This window comes from Pseudomyrmex gracilis, unplaced genomic scaffold (assembly GCF_002006095.1).
Source record: "Pseudomyrmex gracilis isolate BER0280 unplaced genomic scaffold, ASM200609v1 scaffold_22, whole genome shotgun sequence".
In the NCBI taxonomy this organism is placed as follows: Eukaryota; Metazoa; Arthropoda; class Insecta; order Hymenoptera; family Formicidae; genus Pseudomyrmex; species Pseudomyrmex gracilis.
The window spans coordinates 321,218-341,146 of record NW_018020606.1 but is presented as its reverse complement, the minus strand read 5'-3'; the positions used below and the strand labels follow the sequence as shown (position 1 = coordinate 341,146).

General features: G+C 43.5%; 1 protein-coding gene across 1 annotated transcript in view; it reads right to left on the bottom strand.

Annotated features, from left to right (window-relative positions):
- LOC109851939 (fringe glycosyltransferase) overlaps window positions 1–19,929 on the bottom strand; it is a 73,347-nt gene that overhangs the window by 8,422 nt on the left and 44,996 nt on the right. The window contains exon 6 of the mRNA XM_020422571.1: window positions 6,811–6,896. Coding sequence (XP_020278160.1) covers window positions 6,811–6,896 — 86 coding nt within the window. The remainder of the gene's footprint in view (window positions 1–6,810; window positions 6,897–19,929) is intronic.

Sequence of the window (19,929 nt, the reverse complement as noted above, 5' to 3'; positions counted from 1 at the left end):
TATCGATCGACTCGAACGGGGTTGTGCGCTTACGAAGACATCAGGCGATAAAACACAGACGCGGCCGTGAGTTTAACGCGGAATTGAGACGTATGCACATGCAACTGTCGCGCGCCCGGCAGCGCACACGAACCTCTCCTCATGTATCATCGTGTAATTTAACCGAGATTTTTCCTCGAAACGTCGCGTCTCTCGCGCATTTTACCCTACCTAATTTTTGAAAACAACGTCCACAGATTACATACGTGAACGTAACAGATTGTGCAATATATCTCGCAAGTGATGGCACTCGTGTTCATTTGCTCCCGAAATGATCGCCCGACGCGTTCCATCACACAATGTGCATGTTTCGAGGAACAAAACGTAGGAGACAGAAGGACCAGGGTCACTGTAGTTTTCGAGCCTCTATAGATCACCGCGCGCGCGGACCTCGGCCGCATATATGGGAATGTCCAAATTGGTTTCACAAGCCGCGGGCTGATAGATGTACACGCGGCGATCGCGCCGATGGTAGAGAGGAATCCAATTAGGCGAGCAATAAGCAGGGAATCGAAAAGATGCCTGGACCGCGCGCGAGCTTCGTCGAATCTCTCTCGATTCTCCACTTCCCTTGCCTCGATCTCCCCCTCCTCACCCGCGTTCTTTCGACGATTCTTTTTTTTCTCCTTCTCTATTTCTTTTCGTTTCTCTCTCTCTCTGTCTCTCTCTTGTCGACCGCGGAATTACTTCGACACGTTTATTATCGGAACTTTCGGGACCGTGGCGAAAAAAATGCGTGAGATGATTTTTTTTTAATTCGTTAGTCCCCGATAAGATTACAAATGTCCCCAATTTACGGCGGAAACACAAACCTTACGACTTTATGAAGCAATTAAATCCGACAAAAAGAGAAAGAGAGAGAAAATATATAATAGATAAGGTATAAGTAAAATCCCTCTGATAGTAAATCCTCGAATTTATGCTAACTAATATGTTCGTAGTTCGTAAATCAAGAAAAAAAAAATCGATCGAAGTAACTTGCGTTTTTGCTGAAAATATATCACGAACTTTCGGTTCCTTGAACCTACCACCAGCTGGGGAGTAGTCTCCTCCCCTTTCTTTACTGTTGCCACCGTGTAATTTCGACGACGCGTTTATTATCACGAGCGGAGGGAAACTTCTTACGCGCGCTCCCTCCTCGGCTCGTAATTCTGATCACGGTAAAGAAGCCAAAAAACCGCACAAGAAAGCTTCTTAAATATCCGCTGCGCGTACACACGTATGGTGCACGTGTGAAATCTCTTTTCCCTAAGGAGAGATTCATGGGAAGTTGAGAGAATCATCTCCCCTCTTGTCTCTGTGTGTGTATGTGTGTGTACGCGTGCTTCTACTCTTCTTACGATGAAATATAAAATGCGTCTCCTTTTTCGAATACACGTCAAAGAGATAACGTTATCATGTGTTCGAAAGTGAATCTAACTATCTTCTTTCTGGTTTTTTTTTACTAAGCACAACAGATGCGCCACGCTATTAATTTTATCGATACGTATCTCGCATGTAACATCGCGATAAAAGCGACACTAATTAAGCACTCGAGATATAATCGTAAGAATATCTTCGACAACACATTTGAGGATCAGTTCGATTTTTTAAGTATTTTTTTCTTAAGAGGAAACATGTCGACTTAGATATTTAAATTCGCGTCCGATTAAAATTCATAATTCAGAGATGGATTTACGACGTATGCAAATTGAGCAGCAAATTGCGAGCCCTTTAATTCCCGAATGTGATTCCGCGCGTCATCGCCACCGCGGAGAAATCCTCCTGGAGATCTTTTATACCAGCAACAACAGTTTACGATCGAGTCGGGGGATCCGACGTATCAAAAGAGGAAGCTGTCGGCGACGAGCGGGACTAAGGGAGCGCGTTTGCTCGCAGGTGCGCAACTTCAGGTTTTTTTAAGGGCAATAAAAGTGCTCGAAGAACAGGTATGTGTGTGTGTGTGTGTGTCTGTAAGCAACGAACAAAACGAAAACAAATAACGCGAAGCGACGAAGTTAACAAGTGGAAAAGATGCTGCAGCGTTCGAAAAAATTGCTATAAAGGTCGACGATACCGAATATATGTTCGAGAATTATGATAAATTAGCGTCTACAGAAAGCAAAAGGTGACGTTTATTTTTTTTAAGTTTATTTTTCTAATATTGATAAAAAAATATGATGCGGCTTATATGCGTAATTGTTATCATTTATATCGGACGTATTTTGTATTTTATACGCGAAACATCGAATAAAATGTCTAACGTTTAATTAAAATAATTAACCAGTTTTAATATTCATAAGAGAATCTCGTGCCTCGATTTTGTGCAAACAACTTTCGCGTAGAGTCCGAGCGGTGAAAGATCGTAAAGTTCAGAGCGATAGAACGAAAATTGTTTTCTGCTCTCGCGCCAATTACTTCGAACGAAGGGAGGATCAAGCACGAGCTAACGAGAATATGTTGGATGAACGTTAACGAATAAGATATGTTGGAAGTCGCATCGCGGAGACCGCACCGCGTCTCCGCGCAACGTTTTATCGTCTCCTTGCGCTCTAATCTCTTTTATTTATATCGCCCTCTCCTCCCTCCTCTCATTTCTGCATGCGCGTTCTGCCGCTAACAAGGAAATGATATAGACGGGGCAACACGCGCACTGCGATAACACTTTCCTGCGCGTCCGCACGTGGGTGGCGATCACTGCAGCTCCGACCGACACGTCGGTCGTCTCCCATTGTAACAAGAACGGCGGCTTCTTGCGTCTCCGCTGTTAATTAAGATTCATCTCCGCGAGAGCCACGAGATACATCCGACCATTATCCCCCTTTGTTGCTCGATTAACGCGAACCGCGCATCGGATTCTCCGCGCGCATCGCATTTCCCTGCCTCCCGAGATCGAAAAAACCTTTCGTGTACGATTTCGATAAAAGCTCGAACGTCGCGAGCAAGCCAACGATTTATCGATGTTTACTCATACGTGGGAGCGAGACAACAAAAATCCAATAAAATTAAATCTTGACATTTAAAAAAAAAAAAGACTTTTTGCAAGTGTGTCGGATCTATTTGCTTTGTTTCGTATATGATAAAAATTTCGCGAGAATTAGCGCGACTTCACGAGCGAGAAAGTAGCTCGTAACGGGTCGTCGGCCATTGATTGAAGTTAAATTAAATTCGAAGTTAAATTGAAGGTTAATCGTTAGTTAACATTTAGTGTGAGCGTATTGAAGTTTTTTCGGTTACAACTTCTGCCACGAATGAAGTCACTTGAGAATCATTGCGCGTGTACGACGACAGTAAAGAGACGGTCGTTGTGATAACGAGTGTGAACACACGTAACTGCGGCGTTCGATAAAACATTGACAGTTAATTGTTTTTTTTTTTCACGCTGCTTTACATTTTCAACAAAAACAAATTTAATTACTTAAAGTACGTAGAGTCGTTAAACAGCATTTTACTCTTCAACTGTTTTATACAATCACGAGAAAAAAACTTACTTTACGTTTGTTCCAAATCTTTTTGCGTCTCGTTACCGATCTCGAGAGAGACAAACGCACTTATTACAATAGAGCCAAAGAAACGGATGTGAGCGTACATGACAGTCCGAGAGCAATGAGCGGAACGCCGACCAGGACCTTCCTTCGGTGAATCTTGTGACAAACATGAGAAAACTCGTTGGAGTCGAAAAGCAGCGCGCGCTGCTCGGCTGACCACGATAATTGATCGTTCGTACAAGAAACAGTGTACAATCGGTAGACAATTCAATCTCTGAGTAACATCTACTTGCGCTCGCGTAATAGTAAAAACTTGAGTAGATTAAAAGATCAAGACTGACTTCTCGTATAAAAAAAAAACTCTTCACGGTTCAACAATTTCCGCAAAAGAAAACGCACAACTTCTAGCAGTAAATAGATTCGAGTACTTCGGAAATTTTCAATAAGTGCGATAAAACAAAATAATAAACTTATTAAAATGACGGAAGTAAAAACACTTTGAAAAAGACACAGTAAAAAAACACAAGTTGATTCATTATCGTGTTTGTACATCTCAAACCACGTGTCATAAAGCGCGGACGTTCGCACTAGAGATCTAAAGGATGCTAAAAGTGAGAAAACATTAAAAAAAAAAAACGCGAAAACAATTACACAACGCTTTCTTGAATGGATCGCGGAAATGAGGAAACGCTCTGAGAGCGCGGGGACGCGTTGTATGTTCTTTTCTTTCATGCCGTCGCGCGCGCGCGCAACGAAATAAAATCCGTATAAATACCCATCGACTGAGAAAGAAAAGCGCGCGGAAAAGCGCGCGTTTTTTTTTTTTTTTTTTTATCTTTAGCTGCCCGTGAGAGGTAAAGAATGTCCTCTCGTGCAAATGAAAAGTGGCGGCGTGATATCCGTTACTCTCTTAAGCGCGAAAAAGCACAGCGAATTCCGAGCGGAATAAATTAAAGCATGCCAGCGTAATCGCGCTATCCCTCCGAGAAAGAGAAGACAAGCGGAATTACCAGCCGCGTACTTACCCCCGGAATCGTCCTGACGGCCTGTCTGAAATAATATAAAAGTAACGTAAAGAACACGCGCGCGCGGCTTAGAAAATGAAGAGAAAGAGAGAGAGAGAGAGAGAGAGAGAGAGAGAGAGAGAGAGACGAGAATCCGGAACAAATTTGCCCGAGTTTATTCGTTGCGACAGAAAACACGGAGGCGAAACGCGTTGCTGCTGCTCTAGTGAAATGATGCGCGCAGGAAAATTCCGTGGAATAATTCACACGATTGCTAATGGAGTTTTTTCCTCGTCTGTCAGCTGCGTCGCGAGTACTCGAGAGAGAGAGAGAGAGAGAGAGAGAAGAGTGAAAAAAAGAGAGGGAGAGAAACATCAGCGAAACATTGTGCTTTAATATTTCAAAGCAACGAAAAAAAATCTAAATTATCGAGATAAGCACGAATTACGAACCGTCATCGAGCGGCTTTTAGTCGCGATAAATCGCGAGCGGAGATAAAGTGTAAATGCCGTTCGGATTAAGTCCGAGACGAAGCAAAATAACACCGACGACGAAAGCCGGTCCCCCCGCCGCGGCTCTGAATGAGAAAGCCGTCCGATGCACTTGCCCCGGTTTCCTTCCCATGTCCCACCGCGTCACTCGCGTTCATCCGCTGCACGAGGAGACGAACGAGTTGTACAGGAGGCAGGATAATGTCAGGACCGTGTACAGCACATAAAACGGAAGAGCGTGACGAAGCCGGAATGAGAAAGAAACGAAAGAAGAAGAAGGTACGACTGATTCGCGAGCCCTCCCAGGTGCCGGGCTTTTTGCCAGATCCATTCGTGATACATCCCTCTCCTCACACCCCCTTCCCTCGTTTATCCGCCGAATCCGTATAAGGATACCTAGGGTATGATGAGGACAGACGGGAGGAAAAAGAGAAAGAGAGAGAGAGAGAGAGAGAATGGCCCGTATAAACCGATCAAATCGGTCGATCGAATGAAGAGGTTTTATGAGAGGCTGCGAGATTTCAAGCTTCGGATTTACGGCGGACAGGCGCAGAACGCGCGCGAGTTCTCGATGGTTGCTGTGAAAAAAACTGGATCGAGCCGCATAATTCTCTCTATCTCTCTCTCTCTCTTTCCCGGTCATTTTTATATCGTTAATAACAACAAACGATCGACGAGCTCCGGTTCGCGAGGCGCGTTATATCGAGGACCGAGGATAAAACAATTGGCCACTGTGCGTCGTAAACGGTGATTTACGAGCAGTACACGAGTGCTGCGAAATGCTGTCGACCTTCCCGGTCGGTCGGCGCGATCATCTGGATGATCACGCGCGAGGAGGAGTGTATAAACGTCATACGCGTTAACTGCAGTGTTGCCTATCGAGGCATGTCGATCGGGACTGACGTCGAATAATGGCGGCCGGTAATTGTTCATCGTTACCGTTGTCGTAACGATCGGCGATGTTTTTTGCTGTCAGTGCGCGTTTCCGCGCGTACAAATTTTTGTTTCGCGGCTTAACGAGCGCGCAGCTACGCGCCCAACAAGTTTCGCGCCAAAAACACGCGTTTTTTTTTTTTCACGCGTTTCTGATATTAATGAGTCCGCGGTATCACGCTTCGCAAACAGCGATCGATCGACCAGACGGCACGAATTGTAGCACGCGTGACTAGACAAGATTGTCGATTTTTTTCAATCTACCACGCAGGTAGAAAAAACGCGCGCGCCGGACGCACGCGGTGAAACGCGCGTGTAGAAAAAAAAGAGAGATGAGAATGGGATACTTGAGATCGGTAATACGCATTTTCACGATAGATTAGGTCCCGAAAGAACCGCCACGTTGATGACCACGGTGACACGTGTCACTTATATACGTGTCATGCGTGACCAACCGCGTTCTACGGAGATTTCTATTCTGTGACACCCTCTCGCCCAAGTAAAAAGAGATTCGGAGAACGAAATAAATCGATACAATGAAACTGCGATCGGTCATCCTCACACAAATGATCGATCTCGACGTGATATCTCGACATTCAATCAAATAAAAAAAAAAAGTAATACAATCAAAAGTATATAAAAATATTTTTTGTACATATCGAGAGATTTTTTTGTTGATTGAAATAACTTTCAAATAACAAAACTTTTCGTGTTTTTTGTCGTCAAAATTGTTAATATTGAATATTTGTTATATCTTTTATGTATTTTTTTTTGTCCCGGTTATTTTATAACAACATTAATTCTCTTTCACAATTCGAGAAATTTTCAAATAAATCGTAGGCGGAAGTAAAGAGAGAAGAAAAACCATAAACTCACCCGGCAATCGGTGTCATCTTCAGCGCCAATGCGCGACTGATGCAGAATCCGGCGCCGCCTGTGGCGAACCAGAACTTCACCTTTTGCTGAAACACACAGAAAATCGAGTGAGAAACGACGACTAGAGAGGCCGACCACGGAGAAATCACAGGAGCCGCGTCCGTAATTTATACGATGCATCGATTCGAGATCGGAATTGATCGATCGGTCGTCGAGGCACGCATCGAGGCCGCGCTCGCTCGACGGCCGTTATTAGCTGATTAAGGATGAATGACTCGCTTGATGAGAATTAGGGTTGCGGATAGATTACATATCTTGACGTATCGACGGGTGTCACACGGGGGCTACCTCGAGGGAGCAAATTATGACGGAATCGACGCTTTTGACGAGTTAACGTCCTACAAGAAGACCCCAATTTCCCGATCTTTGCGATGTTGCGGGAAATCGACGAGACAATGTAGTCGAAGAACTGTCGAGCAGTTGTTCTTCGTACAACACACGTATATAATTAACGATTTAAAAAAATAAATAAATCGACGAGATATACAAATTTTAAATCAACGAGATATCAAGATGTCTGTCATCTCGGCGGACGTGACACAAACAGATATTGATAGAAAATACGCGATAGAAAGAAAGGCGGCCGCCGCCTTTTCTCAATCGGTCTTTTGTCCGCCGTTTGACCTGGAAATTCTGCTACGTTCTCCTGCGCGCACGTGTGTGATGTGGAGATATACACACGCTGCCGCTCGCGTGTATACACACACACACACACATACGCGAGCGCGAAAATACAACGAGCCACGAGATACGAGCGATTTCTGGCCGATTGCCGTGCGCGGCCGCAGGCTATTAAAGCCGGACTTCTAGGCGGCTCGAGCGCGATCCACCGATACTATCTCAATACCGGTGCCAGGACCGTATAGGAATCGTGCCGTTTCTTCACGAAGGCGTGGTACATACATACATCGCGAGCACCACGAGCTCCGCCGGGGCTAGATGAGACCGCGGCACCACGTGCGTATACAAGCGACGCGTTCGCGCTGATAAAACCGTCACCGAGAGGTTTTGCTCCTCTCGCGTCCTCCATAAAACCTCGAGGATTCGCGAAACGCGAGTTTAACGTTAACTCTCTCTCTCTCGCGCGCGCGCGCGCGCACGCGAGCGCTCTTGCATAAAGAAACAAGTTCAAGGGGAACGAGTTATCGAGACTGATCTGCTCTCGCGCGACGCGAAATTAGTCGCGCGCTTAATTGACTTAATTAAATGCGAAATGAAAGAGAAAACCGCGCCAGGTGTTATCGCCGACGATAACACACGTATAATAAGTTAACGCTTCATCGCGCCGATTTCGCGCGTCGCGTCTACATCTCATCGAGAGATTGGATCGTGCGCGCAATTTCACTTTGTTACATTGGCAAAAAAAAAATTCGATACGTAGTTCGCGAAAAATCTACACATCGTACAACGCGTTTGTTGTTATTGGAACGAAGCAGTTTTGTAATCGAACGTATTTTTCAAGTCCGTTCGATTTGACATATTTCGCGGCGCTTGAAGTCACGGGGAAGAGAGAAAAAGAGAAAGAGAGAGAGAGAGAGAGAGAAAAAAAATTCACGAGAGCGCTGATGATGATAACCTACGGGCTCGTCGATGTTATCTCTCTGCGGATCGGGCATGGCGGTAGAGCTCACGGCATGCTCCTTTCTGTCTGGGCCTTTGGGTGTGGTGGAGAGCTTAGCGGAGATGCCCAACAACATTGCGGATATATCGCGCGCACGTACGCGCGTACAAACCACCGCGTATATATCCGTAAGGTCAGCTGACAAGCCGCGCGATCGGCGTTACCGTTATAGCGCATGTTACATACGTGCAAAAGCTACGCCCCGATAGAAGAGCGCGCCCGCGCGCGCGCGCGCACTCAGCGTAATCGTCCTCTCCCGGACTCTGTTTGAGGATCTATAATTTTGCTCGGCGGGTATAATAAGATGGTCAAGTAACAGGCCTACCCGACGACGCAGAAATTGCGGCCGATGATATCGCGCGGCGCCTCACCGCCGCGCTGCGATTTGCGCGCGTTTTCTTCGCGATACGTTCACGCATATCTCGTCGCAAACGCCGTTTTTTATTTCAATGAGAGATTGTTCTTGCGTCGTGAAAATTAGTGTTTTTAATCAAAACAAATCCCTCGACTTTCGACTAATTTATTTTTATCGTTTTTTTTTTTTTTTACGTATATCTACGTACGCATGTCCATTTTCTGATACGGCAAACTGGAGAATTCAACAGGGTTTTCCCCGCCAATCCCGGAAAAAATATTGATCTCGTACTTTTCTTCAAGATTGTTCTTATCTTCTTCACGTGATATTCGCTTTTATATCGAACGACAGACAATCAAAAAGAAGAGAGATACGGAGACGGGACCTCACCGGCGCATTAGATATACACGCGCGATACGGGTAGCCGCCCGAGATAGGGATCGGGAACGCTTTTACAAGAAGGAAGCTATTCTTTATTTCTCTCTTTCGGGGCCATTTGAATAACACGACATCGTGTTGCGGATCCGTGCGGAGTCACGAGTGGAGAAGCCACTGTAGCGCGACCCGAGGAACGCGAGAATACCGAGGTCGTCCGTGAACTCGTTCTTATTGTGTTACGAGCGTGAGCGCGCGGCGAAGTACGAAACAATGTCGGGGATCGGTATCAGCGCGATTCCCCGCGAACCGATGTTCGACGCGCGGTCTCCGTCCCCCGCTGTGTGTGTGTGTCGTTTCGTACTAAGTTTGATCCCGTTGAGAAGAAGCCATTCCTCGAATTCTTCTTCCCGACTGCGGGATCAACTTGCGGTTTCTTCTCGACGCGGATAGATATAATTAACTACGTTAACTACGTTTTACATATTAATTAAAAACCAAGAGAGACGCGTAATTTTCGCAGCGAGAGACTTTGGTTGGGAAAAAAAAAAAAACCAATAATTTAATTAACAGCAAAATACGATATTTTGTAAAAAAAACCCTCGAAGAAACATTCTCCGGCTAGAAAGAGAAGATCCGCATGAAAACACAAGTCGACGAGGCAATCAGTCAGTAATTTTAATTATCGCGCGCGTATTTACGACCGGTAATCGCTCGATCTCGGACGCGCGGCAATCTCGCAGGGGGCATCGCGCCAGTAACGAAGGGACTTACCGATAGGCGGCCAAGATTGTTGCCGGTGTGCGCCTCTGACTAATTACATTCCTAACCCGGGACGAGGGCACGTCGCCGGGGGAATAGCGTACCGCGAGTGAAGGCCGCACGATTCTATATCCAATTATGTACGGACGATTGGAGCAGAGAGTAGCACGTAGGATATGTTGCGCGATTTCACTTCGCCTTCCGACGATCTGTTATCGTCGTCGTCGAGACGAGTAGTTATATTCGGGATCATATAAATTTTCTATTTAATTAATCCCTACTCCGTAATTACTATTTCTCCTCGGCCTTTGATTGTTTTTCTGATAAAAGCGCGAGTGCGTCCCGCATCTCAAGAAGCACATGTCGTCCTTTTACTATCGATACACGATGAAAACTGATTGGGTTTTTTTTTTTTTTTTTTTTTTACACGAGAGAGAGAACACGTGTAAGTTATAAATAAACATACACCGCAACTCCGTCGCATTTAAATCTCTCCAATAAATGTGCAATTAAGCGAAAAAATAATAAAAGAGTTTATAAACTTTCGAGTGTGTTAACTAGCTGGTTATTTTTTTTTTAATAAATTTTCTACTCGCTAAATAGCCGCGCGATATCAAATAAAATAGAATCGGAGATTAGATAAATTCGTAGAGTTTATTTGCCGAACCTCGGACTTTTATAGCGGCCCCGAACGTCGAAAAGCGGCTATCGTTCGAGGAAAACGACGGTCGCGGCGATCTTTCAGCGGAACGAGTCCCCGCGTTCTCGAGATCGTAAAACCGAGACTGAATGACACGGCGTGTAATATCTGATGGAGGACGGGTGGCTGTTCGGTATAATGGGACTAATGAACAGATTAGAGACCCCGATACGTAGTGTACGTTCAACACTCAAATGGCGAACCGTACGTATGCGCGCTAAAGAAAATCGCATTGCGCCGGTAATGTGGGTCGAAAAACACACACGTACCCATCCAAAAAAGACAGAAATTCCAATCTCGCGAAACGACGAGAAAGAAGAACCGCGCGAAGACCCGCGAGATAATTTCGCTCTCGCGCCCGACCGCGTGATTAATACCGTAAGTTTTTCAACCTCGCCCGGTGGGAGATGCGAATCTAAGTAAATTACCATGAAACAACGTTCGATCTTCCGGGGGGGTGAAGTCGCGTGTATTTTTCTCGCACCCGTCGCTATCTCGTTTCAAATATATACACCGCGCGCTCTATTCGCGCCGCAAGACCAATGGCTGACGATTTGTATGCACAGTCATCCGCACTTCCACGTAGATTTATCAACCCGATATCTACGGTCCGAACAGGAAGTCGCTCTTGCTCTTGTTTCGAATTCGCTCGAGCGTGTCCCGCGGCATACAAAGCAAAGCACATAAAGAGAGAGAGAGAGAGAGAGAGAGAGAGAGAGAGAGAGAGAGAGAGAAAGAAAGAAAGATAGAGAGACAAACACACCGCGCGCGTCGATATTTCCATAAATATATTTCCCGTCCGTGAGCGTTTTTCAATCTCGAATAATATCATTTTTGACCGGAACAAATAAGATCTGAAAACGTAACTTTTTCTTTGCGATTTTTCGATGAAATTTACAAAACGACCTTGATAATACAAAAAATAAAACACAAAAAAAAGCTTTCATATAGAACTTCAAAAAAATAATAATCTCGCAAATGTGAAACGCCAGTTAAACTGCAATGCAGATTCTTTCCTCGTATTAACTTTCGCGTGTGAGCGCGAACGTACTTTACCAAAAGTAAATTTTCATTTTAGTACGCGAGTGTTCTTCCATTATTATTCTAATAATTTAGCGATCTTTGAATTCGCGAACAAATAATAGCCGATGAGATCTCACGATAACGTTGAATATCGTTCTCAAAGTTTTCTCTCGACCGACAGATGACAGGATAAAGTCCCTTGAGAGACGTAAAAGGAACGGAGCGTGCGCTCCCGGAGATGTCACAAGTGGAATCCACTTTGCGATCCTTGGCTAAGTCCCTCACAAGATCCAAAGAGCACGTGCACATGCAAATATTGGTAAGTTTCCAAACAAAGTTACCAAGCGGTTTTTTCTAAATAAATATCGGTACAAAGTATAAACCCGCTCCCAAAAGCATCTCGGTCAGATTCCCGTTTCCGGTCACGAGATACATGTGTATTATATAAATATTTATGTAAAAATTTTTATATAAATTATCGAAGATATGTTCTTCACGCAGATCTTCAAAAACAAAAAAACAAAATTATAATCAGTATATTTTTATTCAAAATGTCATTCGTTTCACGTGCAATAAAAACGCAGAAATTGATTGCAAGACGCGAAATGAAAAACATCAAAGAATCTGCGAAGCAGAGTAAACCACAGATGTTTTTCTCTCGACACGTACATACGTTAAGTGTCTGACATCAACCTGCAATTACAACGGCATTGTAAATTCCGCGCGCATGTGCACGAGCGACTTCGGTGCGAGAGGCACCGATCCGACGAGAACAAAAAAAAGGAACTGATAAAAAAAAAAAAGAAAGAGCTCGTACGATATGCATGTATATGGTCGCGCGCAGCGGTGCACCGGATGCGCGCCGCGCAAAACAAAGATGGTGCCGTGAGATATAAAGCAACAGGTATAATAATATCGGAGTAATGGAAGTAGCGTACGTGGTATAGGAAAACATCAGTCAACCCCCCCTCGTTCTGCTCCCTCCTATCGATCGCTGTGTCTCTCGCCGTAACGTCGGGCAATGGGATGTACGTCTTTTCCGCGATGCGCCCACAGAGGCCGTCATGGGTCACGAGCGCGTCTCTTCCCATCGTCGGGGTTCCGCGATGGGGGCTTTCGCGAATCGCGCTCTCTCTCTCTCTCTCTCTCTCTCGTCCTCTTTTCATTTCGTCGATTCTTTTTCATCCTCTCGCTTCTAATCGCGCGCGGCACAAGACGAGAGAGGAAAGATCGCGAAGAGAAAAGGAAAAGTGGAGAGTGCGCGAGACGCGCGGCGGAACGCGAGAGAGTGACGGTGCATGATTTATTACAGCCCGAGCTCGTTAAATTATTTAGCAACGGGAGAAACAAAGATGTATTACTCGCGCGAAAACACGCAAAGATGTAATACGTAATAAGTTAGTATGCAAAGATAAGTGGTTTTTTTTTTTTTTTTTTTATCAACAAAGTCGGGCTGAACTAATTTCATAAAGTGGTACAGCTAATAAAACCAACGCGTTAGTTTTTATATCTAATCCAATGACGCGATCAGAACTCTTTTTTTTTTTCTTACTTTTTTGTCACTTCTCGTGTTATTTCAATTCGTGTTGGATAATTATTTCTCGGATCGCGAATCTCGCTTTGCGCGTTATGTCATCTTTCTAATTCTCTCGTTCCGCATCGCCCCTCTCTCGGACATAATTAAGCCGAAAAACCGCGCGCGCGACTACTTTCATTTCCGACAACTTGGCGGTGTGGCGACCGACGCGTTTCTCATTTTTCACAACATCGACGGATAGACCGTACGTACAGCACGCGGGTCGTCACGGGTCACGCTAACTCGCCCATTGTACACATATATTCTCGCAGCCGATTCCACGAACAACGTTCATCCACCACGTAATTGCAAAAGCTTCGTTAAAATTCGCCGCAACTCGCGTACTCTCTCTCTCTCTCTCTCTTTCTCTCTATTTTCTTCCTGTCAAAACAAAAAAAAATCAAACGACTCTGTCAAAGTGTATCGTAACACAACAGTCCATTGTGTAATTGCGCGGAGTCGTGCGTTCTTCGCACAGGCGAATACACATTTCGCGGAAACGATATTGCCGATAATTCCGTTTCGCGCGCATGTAATCACAGACTCGATCATGTAAACTAGCGCGATTTTTCCAGAGAGAAGAGACGCGCACCCGGCGATGCTAATGCCCTGACAGTTACTACCGTTTCCAGCTCGTTCAAGCTCTCCAGGTTGCATTTAGAACCTGGTATTCTCCTTCAGACGCGCCGCGCCGAGTATAGTCTCGAGCGGCGCTCCACTTGGCGCAAGTCGAGTTCTCGCGTAGCGATAAAGAAAAAATATATACCGCCTTCCACGAGGTGCATAAATGTGCAGGTGGCGACGCAGCCGTGCGCAAAGACGCGTAAAGTGTATATTGGACAGGTAAAACTTATAAATTTTACTGTCGGATTATCTGACATTAGAAATTATAAGTTTAACCTGTTCAAGAAATAATGTCGGATAATCCGACATATTAAATTATCATTTTTATCTGGCCAATAAGGAATGTTGAATAATCCGACATGATACATTACAATTTTGAAAAAAAAAAATATATATATATATGTATATAGTATATAGTATATACATATACATAGAGTGTAGTATTGTATATATTATATTGTCTAGTGTTGTATAATTGTATGATATAAAACTAATTTTTTGTTTGTTTTATAATCATAATATACTACAAAAGTATCTACAAAATCTATTCTACAAAAGAAGCGATATATAACTACTACAAATTTATCTACAAAAAATATTATATTGTATTATATGTATTATTATATACATACTACAGTAATGTCACTGACCTCGGCCGCGCGGCCTTGGCGGGATCACTGACCTCGGCCGCGCGGCCTTGGTGGGGGGAGGGTCACTGACCTCGGTCGCGTGACCGCGGCGGAGTCAATGACCTCGGTCGCGCGACTGCGGTGGAGTCACTGACCTCGGCCGCGCGACCGCGGCGGTGTTACTGACTTCGGTCACGTGATTACGGTATATATATATATATATATATATATATATGCGTATGTGTGTGTATTATATATAGATATAGAATATTACATATAATATATATAATATTCTCTTTTTTACCTTTTTCCCTGTCACGTGTTGTTTTTCCACTTCTCTCTCTCACTATTTTTTGAGTTTGATTTTTATGCGTTATTTCTGACATTTCTCATATGTGTATTATATGGTTTGTAAGACGTATATACTATCTGTCATCGCGGTGACAGGTTGTGTTCACTGACAACACGTTAAATAAAAATAACAATAGCGTGCGCGTAGCGCGCCCCTGTGTTGTGCTAGTCTACAAAAAAAACGCGATATATATTATAATAATAATAAAGTAGTAACGCCACTTCGTTGCGCGTGAACTTGGCACTACCGTGCCTCTTGATTCGCCGCATGAATGCGTCTCTCGCGCGCGCGAGAGAGAGATGCACCATTTGCGACGATTCCGAATCTCTCGCTCGTGACGAATCGCCGCGGTGAGAAATTTTCGCTAAGAAATTACAAAACACAAAGGAGAGACAGAATGAGACAGGAAGAGAACGACCGTTAGTTATTCCTCTCGCGTGTTACGACGTAAAGATCAGATGGTGCATATTTGTTTTTTTGTTTAAATAATTTTGCCCAGCATCACTTGGGCGCAGTCTCATGAATAATATTGATTTTCCGGCGGAATAAGCACGAAGATGTTACTCGAGACACAGAGGGTCGTTTCACGGCGTCGTGCACCTTGAAAACGATTCCCACGTTCGTAACGCGTTCTGCGTTCGCCGCGCTTTCAGGAAGTTTAGGGACAAGCGCGCGCCCAAGCAAATCCTGCGCGGCAATTAAGACAGAAATGTAAGATAGTGGTATTATATGCAATCCTCGTACAATCAGCTAACAGACGAATGTTCTCTTGTTAACTACAAAGTATCAATTTGCAAAACTGTATATCTTATAAAATTGCAATTATTTATGGACATTTATATTGTGTAAATATATATATCACAATTGATACGTAAAATGATGAATTGTTAGCAATAAACTAATTAGAGCGCGGAAATTAGATATTTCGCCTAATTGTTTATTAATTAATTAATATGTTTACAGAATGATGATTATTATTATATTATTATGTTATTACATATATTATTAGAATTGTTATTTACTTTTTTTATTACATATGCGAAGAGAAACCAGATTCCACAGAAAATTATAATTATTGATGCGTTCCATACATGCAAACTGCATTTGCATTTGATTAGCAAGAAACGAAGAGGAATCATCTGCCAATGCTGATCTTGTTCGGAACACCTTGGTTTCATTAAAAACGTCGTTAAAAGCGTACATACGTGTAACCGAGCAGTCGTGAATTTCATCTGATTCGAACTGGCGCGAACGAGAACGAGAAGTAATGTTGCGACATTTCGCGGCGCGTATCGTAATTGCGTGGAATCTCGCGCACATGGTCTCCGCGCCGATTTAATTATCTCAATGCAATTAACCCCGGAACGATTCGGTCCGGCATACGAAGGAAGGAAGAACGAACGCATTCCGCGTGAATTTCGCGCCACTATCTTCTTCTTATTGACATTTTTGCTCGCGGCGCCTGAACGGGGCGCGCGTTGGAACACGCTATTGCCCGTGCGATCGCAATGTTCGGCATGCGTTAGGAGGTTGCAATAGTAAAACAAAAACAAAACAAAAATACAAAGTAAATGCGATACATCGCTAAACAAACAGTCGAGCAATTTCGAAGAATATCAAGAAATGTTTTAGAACATTTTTCTTTTTTTTTTTACTTATATACCGCCGTGTAGCGTGGAAACGTTCAAACTAAAATAAAACAATTAATAAATTGATATATCATGAAAATAGGAACACAAACTTAATCGGGACGAACGTTTCGTCGTAAAGTTGCAATATCAGCACGAAATTCGTGCAGCCACAAGCAACGTCAAACGATAATCCGACGTGCGAGTATTCGGGGGTTGATGGTAATAATCGCGAATTGTAACGCGCGATTCCGATTTCAATTACGTTTCTGACACGAGGAACGCGTAACCCCACAGAGGGATGATTCAGTATAGGCGAATATCCCAAGCGTTTGGTTAATTAAAGCCGGCTTCCGCGTATTAATCAACGCGTGTGACACAAGAGACGCGCACACGTACACGCGCACACAATCGCGCGAATCCATAAATACAAGAAAACCTAACCGAGAAATCTCTCGTCGGTTTTGCCTACTAAAGCGGCGTTAGAGCGCGCCACGCAAGGATCCTCTCGCAATAAATTCATCTGATATATTTATATATTTAATGCGACCTCTTATCTAGCCTCGACCGCGCGACCGTATCTCCGCTCTAACACCTCCATCTAACAGGAGGATACGCCCGAGTGCAACGGCCTGTTAGATAAAGGGGCTCATACCGTGCACGAGCTCTTCTCATATCGAGATTCTCGTTTTTGCCCGCATTATTCGTGAAATGAGATTTTAAAGCGCTGTTTTTCATAGCGATCGTAACACGCGCGCTTACGCGAGCGGAGATTAAGGAATTTTCAACGCGATTGCGTGATAGATTTTTAATATCGAGCATGGAAAAACATTTATGTGTCTCTCTTTATTGATGGTAACGAAAGTAAATAAAATTTGTCATTTTGTAACGTGTCCAAAGGGTAAATTCGAGCGACAATTCGCCAAAAATATGTTTGCAAAATATCTCGATTATATGAAAACGTTCTCATTCACCGAATAATGAGAGCTTCTTTTCAACTGAGGGTGGCTTCCACTCCTCCTCTCTTCTTTTCCTCCCCCTCCTCCTCCGTTGTTTTTGCATCACTAATCATAATGTCGACGGTTACACGGAGCGATTTTATTTTAGTGGCGCAAATTACAGAGATCGGCGTTGGACCAGCAACGCGGCGCAAAAATGATTGTGTGTATCGACGAATCAGCGGACGGAAAAAATTGCCTACCGCGGCACCGAAGAAACCGGTCATGTTCGAAAGTCCACCGCACTCTCTTTATGATACACGATGATTACGATCGATCGATCGATCGCTCGCTCGCCGAGCTCGGACCGCTCCCGAATTTTTTCTTTTGTGCAAATAATTCTATCTTTCTCTCTCTTTCTCTCGCGCGCTACCCCAAAACCGCAGAAACTATAGAAGCGTATGAAGGCAGGGAATACGGTACGAAGAGCCGCAGAAACGCGAGCCTCATTAAATAGTAATTCTTAGGACGCGCGACGGCGGTTGAAAAAAGAACGCGAAAGGTCGAGGAGAAGAGCGATGCACGACATGTGGCGAGTAAGAACGCATCTTTTTGCAAAATAACGAAAGATTACGGTGTTACTTTTATCCTCTTTTCCACCCGACTCTCTCTCTCTCTTTGGGAGACGAAAACACGTGTTCTACGCGCGCGCATGTGTGTGTGTGTGTGTGTGTTTTTGGTCCTGTTTGGATATCGGATTTTAATGAACAGTTCTCGCGCTCGTAAAAGGATATCACGGGAGGGAATCCGCCCGGATAGGATCCCACTTAAGACGGACATCGACAAGGCTCATTAGACGGTGATTTGAAGGTCGATGAAAAAGATAGACAAAACCAGGCGAAAACCTTGAATATAAGAACGGAAGAACGGTCAGAAAATGAGAAAAAAAAACCATATTCTCGGTCCAACACGTGGCGACGAGATGTAATGCGATATCGCTTCATTTGCGAAACGACTAATTGTTACGCCCAATTGGCAGCTCTTCTCCCCCTCATTTAATAAATCTTTTTGTACCATACATAATTGTTGCGATCATCGTATTTGAGCAACAGGTGCGTATCGCATTCCAGACTTAACCGTTGCGATCAAGAGCAAAAAAATTTTTTTTAAATTACGGACAAATAAAAGTTGAAATGTTACTTCGGAATTCGAGGGTCGGTAAAACGGAAAGAAGAGAGTTATGGGAGAATATTTTCTAAGTTTTAAAAAGAGAAGGATCATCCCCGAAAGTAAAATTGAGAAAAAATATCGTTCTTATGTCCCGGATGACCAAAAACAAACGCAAAAAAAAAAACATCCGATGCAATAGAGTTAGTTTTTCTGTGACAATGCTCCGAGGTTTCTTCTTTCGTCTTCTCGGTCGTATCCTTAAAATTCGGTTGTTTTTCTTAAAATTCCTATACCTACCCTGCCACGGAACAAAAGCGCGGAACAAAACTAACCCCGTGGAACGCAGTTTCGTTCCCTTTCTATGTTGGCGCCAGTCTAAGTTTGACCTGTTTTATTTCGGTTAGGATCGACTTAAACATCTCACAAGAATAACGCTTTTGCTGACACATTGTTCAGAATGCAGGTACGCGAGAAGAATTTGCCATTTTTCTAAGATACTTCAGTTTTCTGAAAGATCCATCCATACAGTCGTTCGGTAGAAATGATATAAGTTGCGCCAAAAATTTGAAGAAAATTTACATAAAAAGAAAAAAAAATTCTTACGTGACTGATTCTTCAAAACAATCTAATTCTAACATCTAGTTTTGACATTATCTTGTAAATTAATCGACAAGCATATATTGAGAGACAGAAAATTGCTAGCTTGAAAATTATCACCGCTCTCACTAAAATATGCAAATAAACTACATCTTCTTAAAGAATTTAAAAAAATTAAAACAAATACAAACCCTAACTACCAACCAATCCAGATCTGCAGAATGACTAGATTGATGATAGAGGTGTGAAACTTGTTGGGAAAAAAAGATCGAAAGAAGAGCACAAAGAAACGAAGAGGTTTGCTATAAAATGTACGACATGTGGCGCACATCCGTGGGTGATTCGGTTTCAGGCTACAAACTACTACCAGTTTCTGAAGTGAACACCTAAGCATAGAAATAACACACAGTCCACCTTGAGTGCGATGCAATTTCTGCGTAATAACAACCACGTCCTTATATGTGTACTCCCACATCTCTTCTCCCATCTCTGCTTCTTTAACTTAACGCAATGTGAAATAAAAGCACTGAGAAATGAAATGTAAATAAATGACATCAATGTGACGCTCAATGTCGAATTCTCGTAAATTAAACAAAATATCAGACTAAACTTTCAATATCAAAATTGACAAAAAAACACAAAAATAAGATTACAACGCACTTTTTTAATCTATTTTTTGTGCTCCAATTTTAATTTTTCATTTATTCGA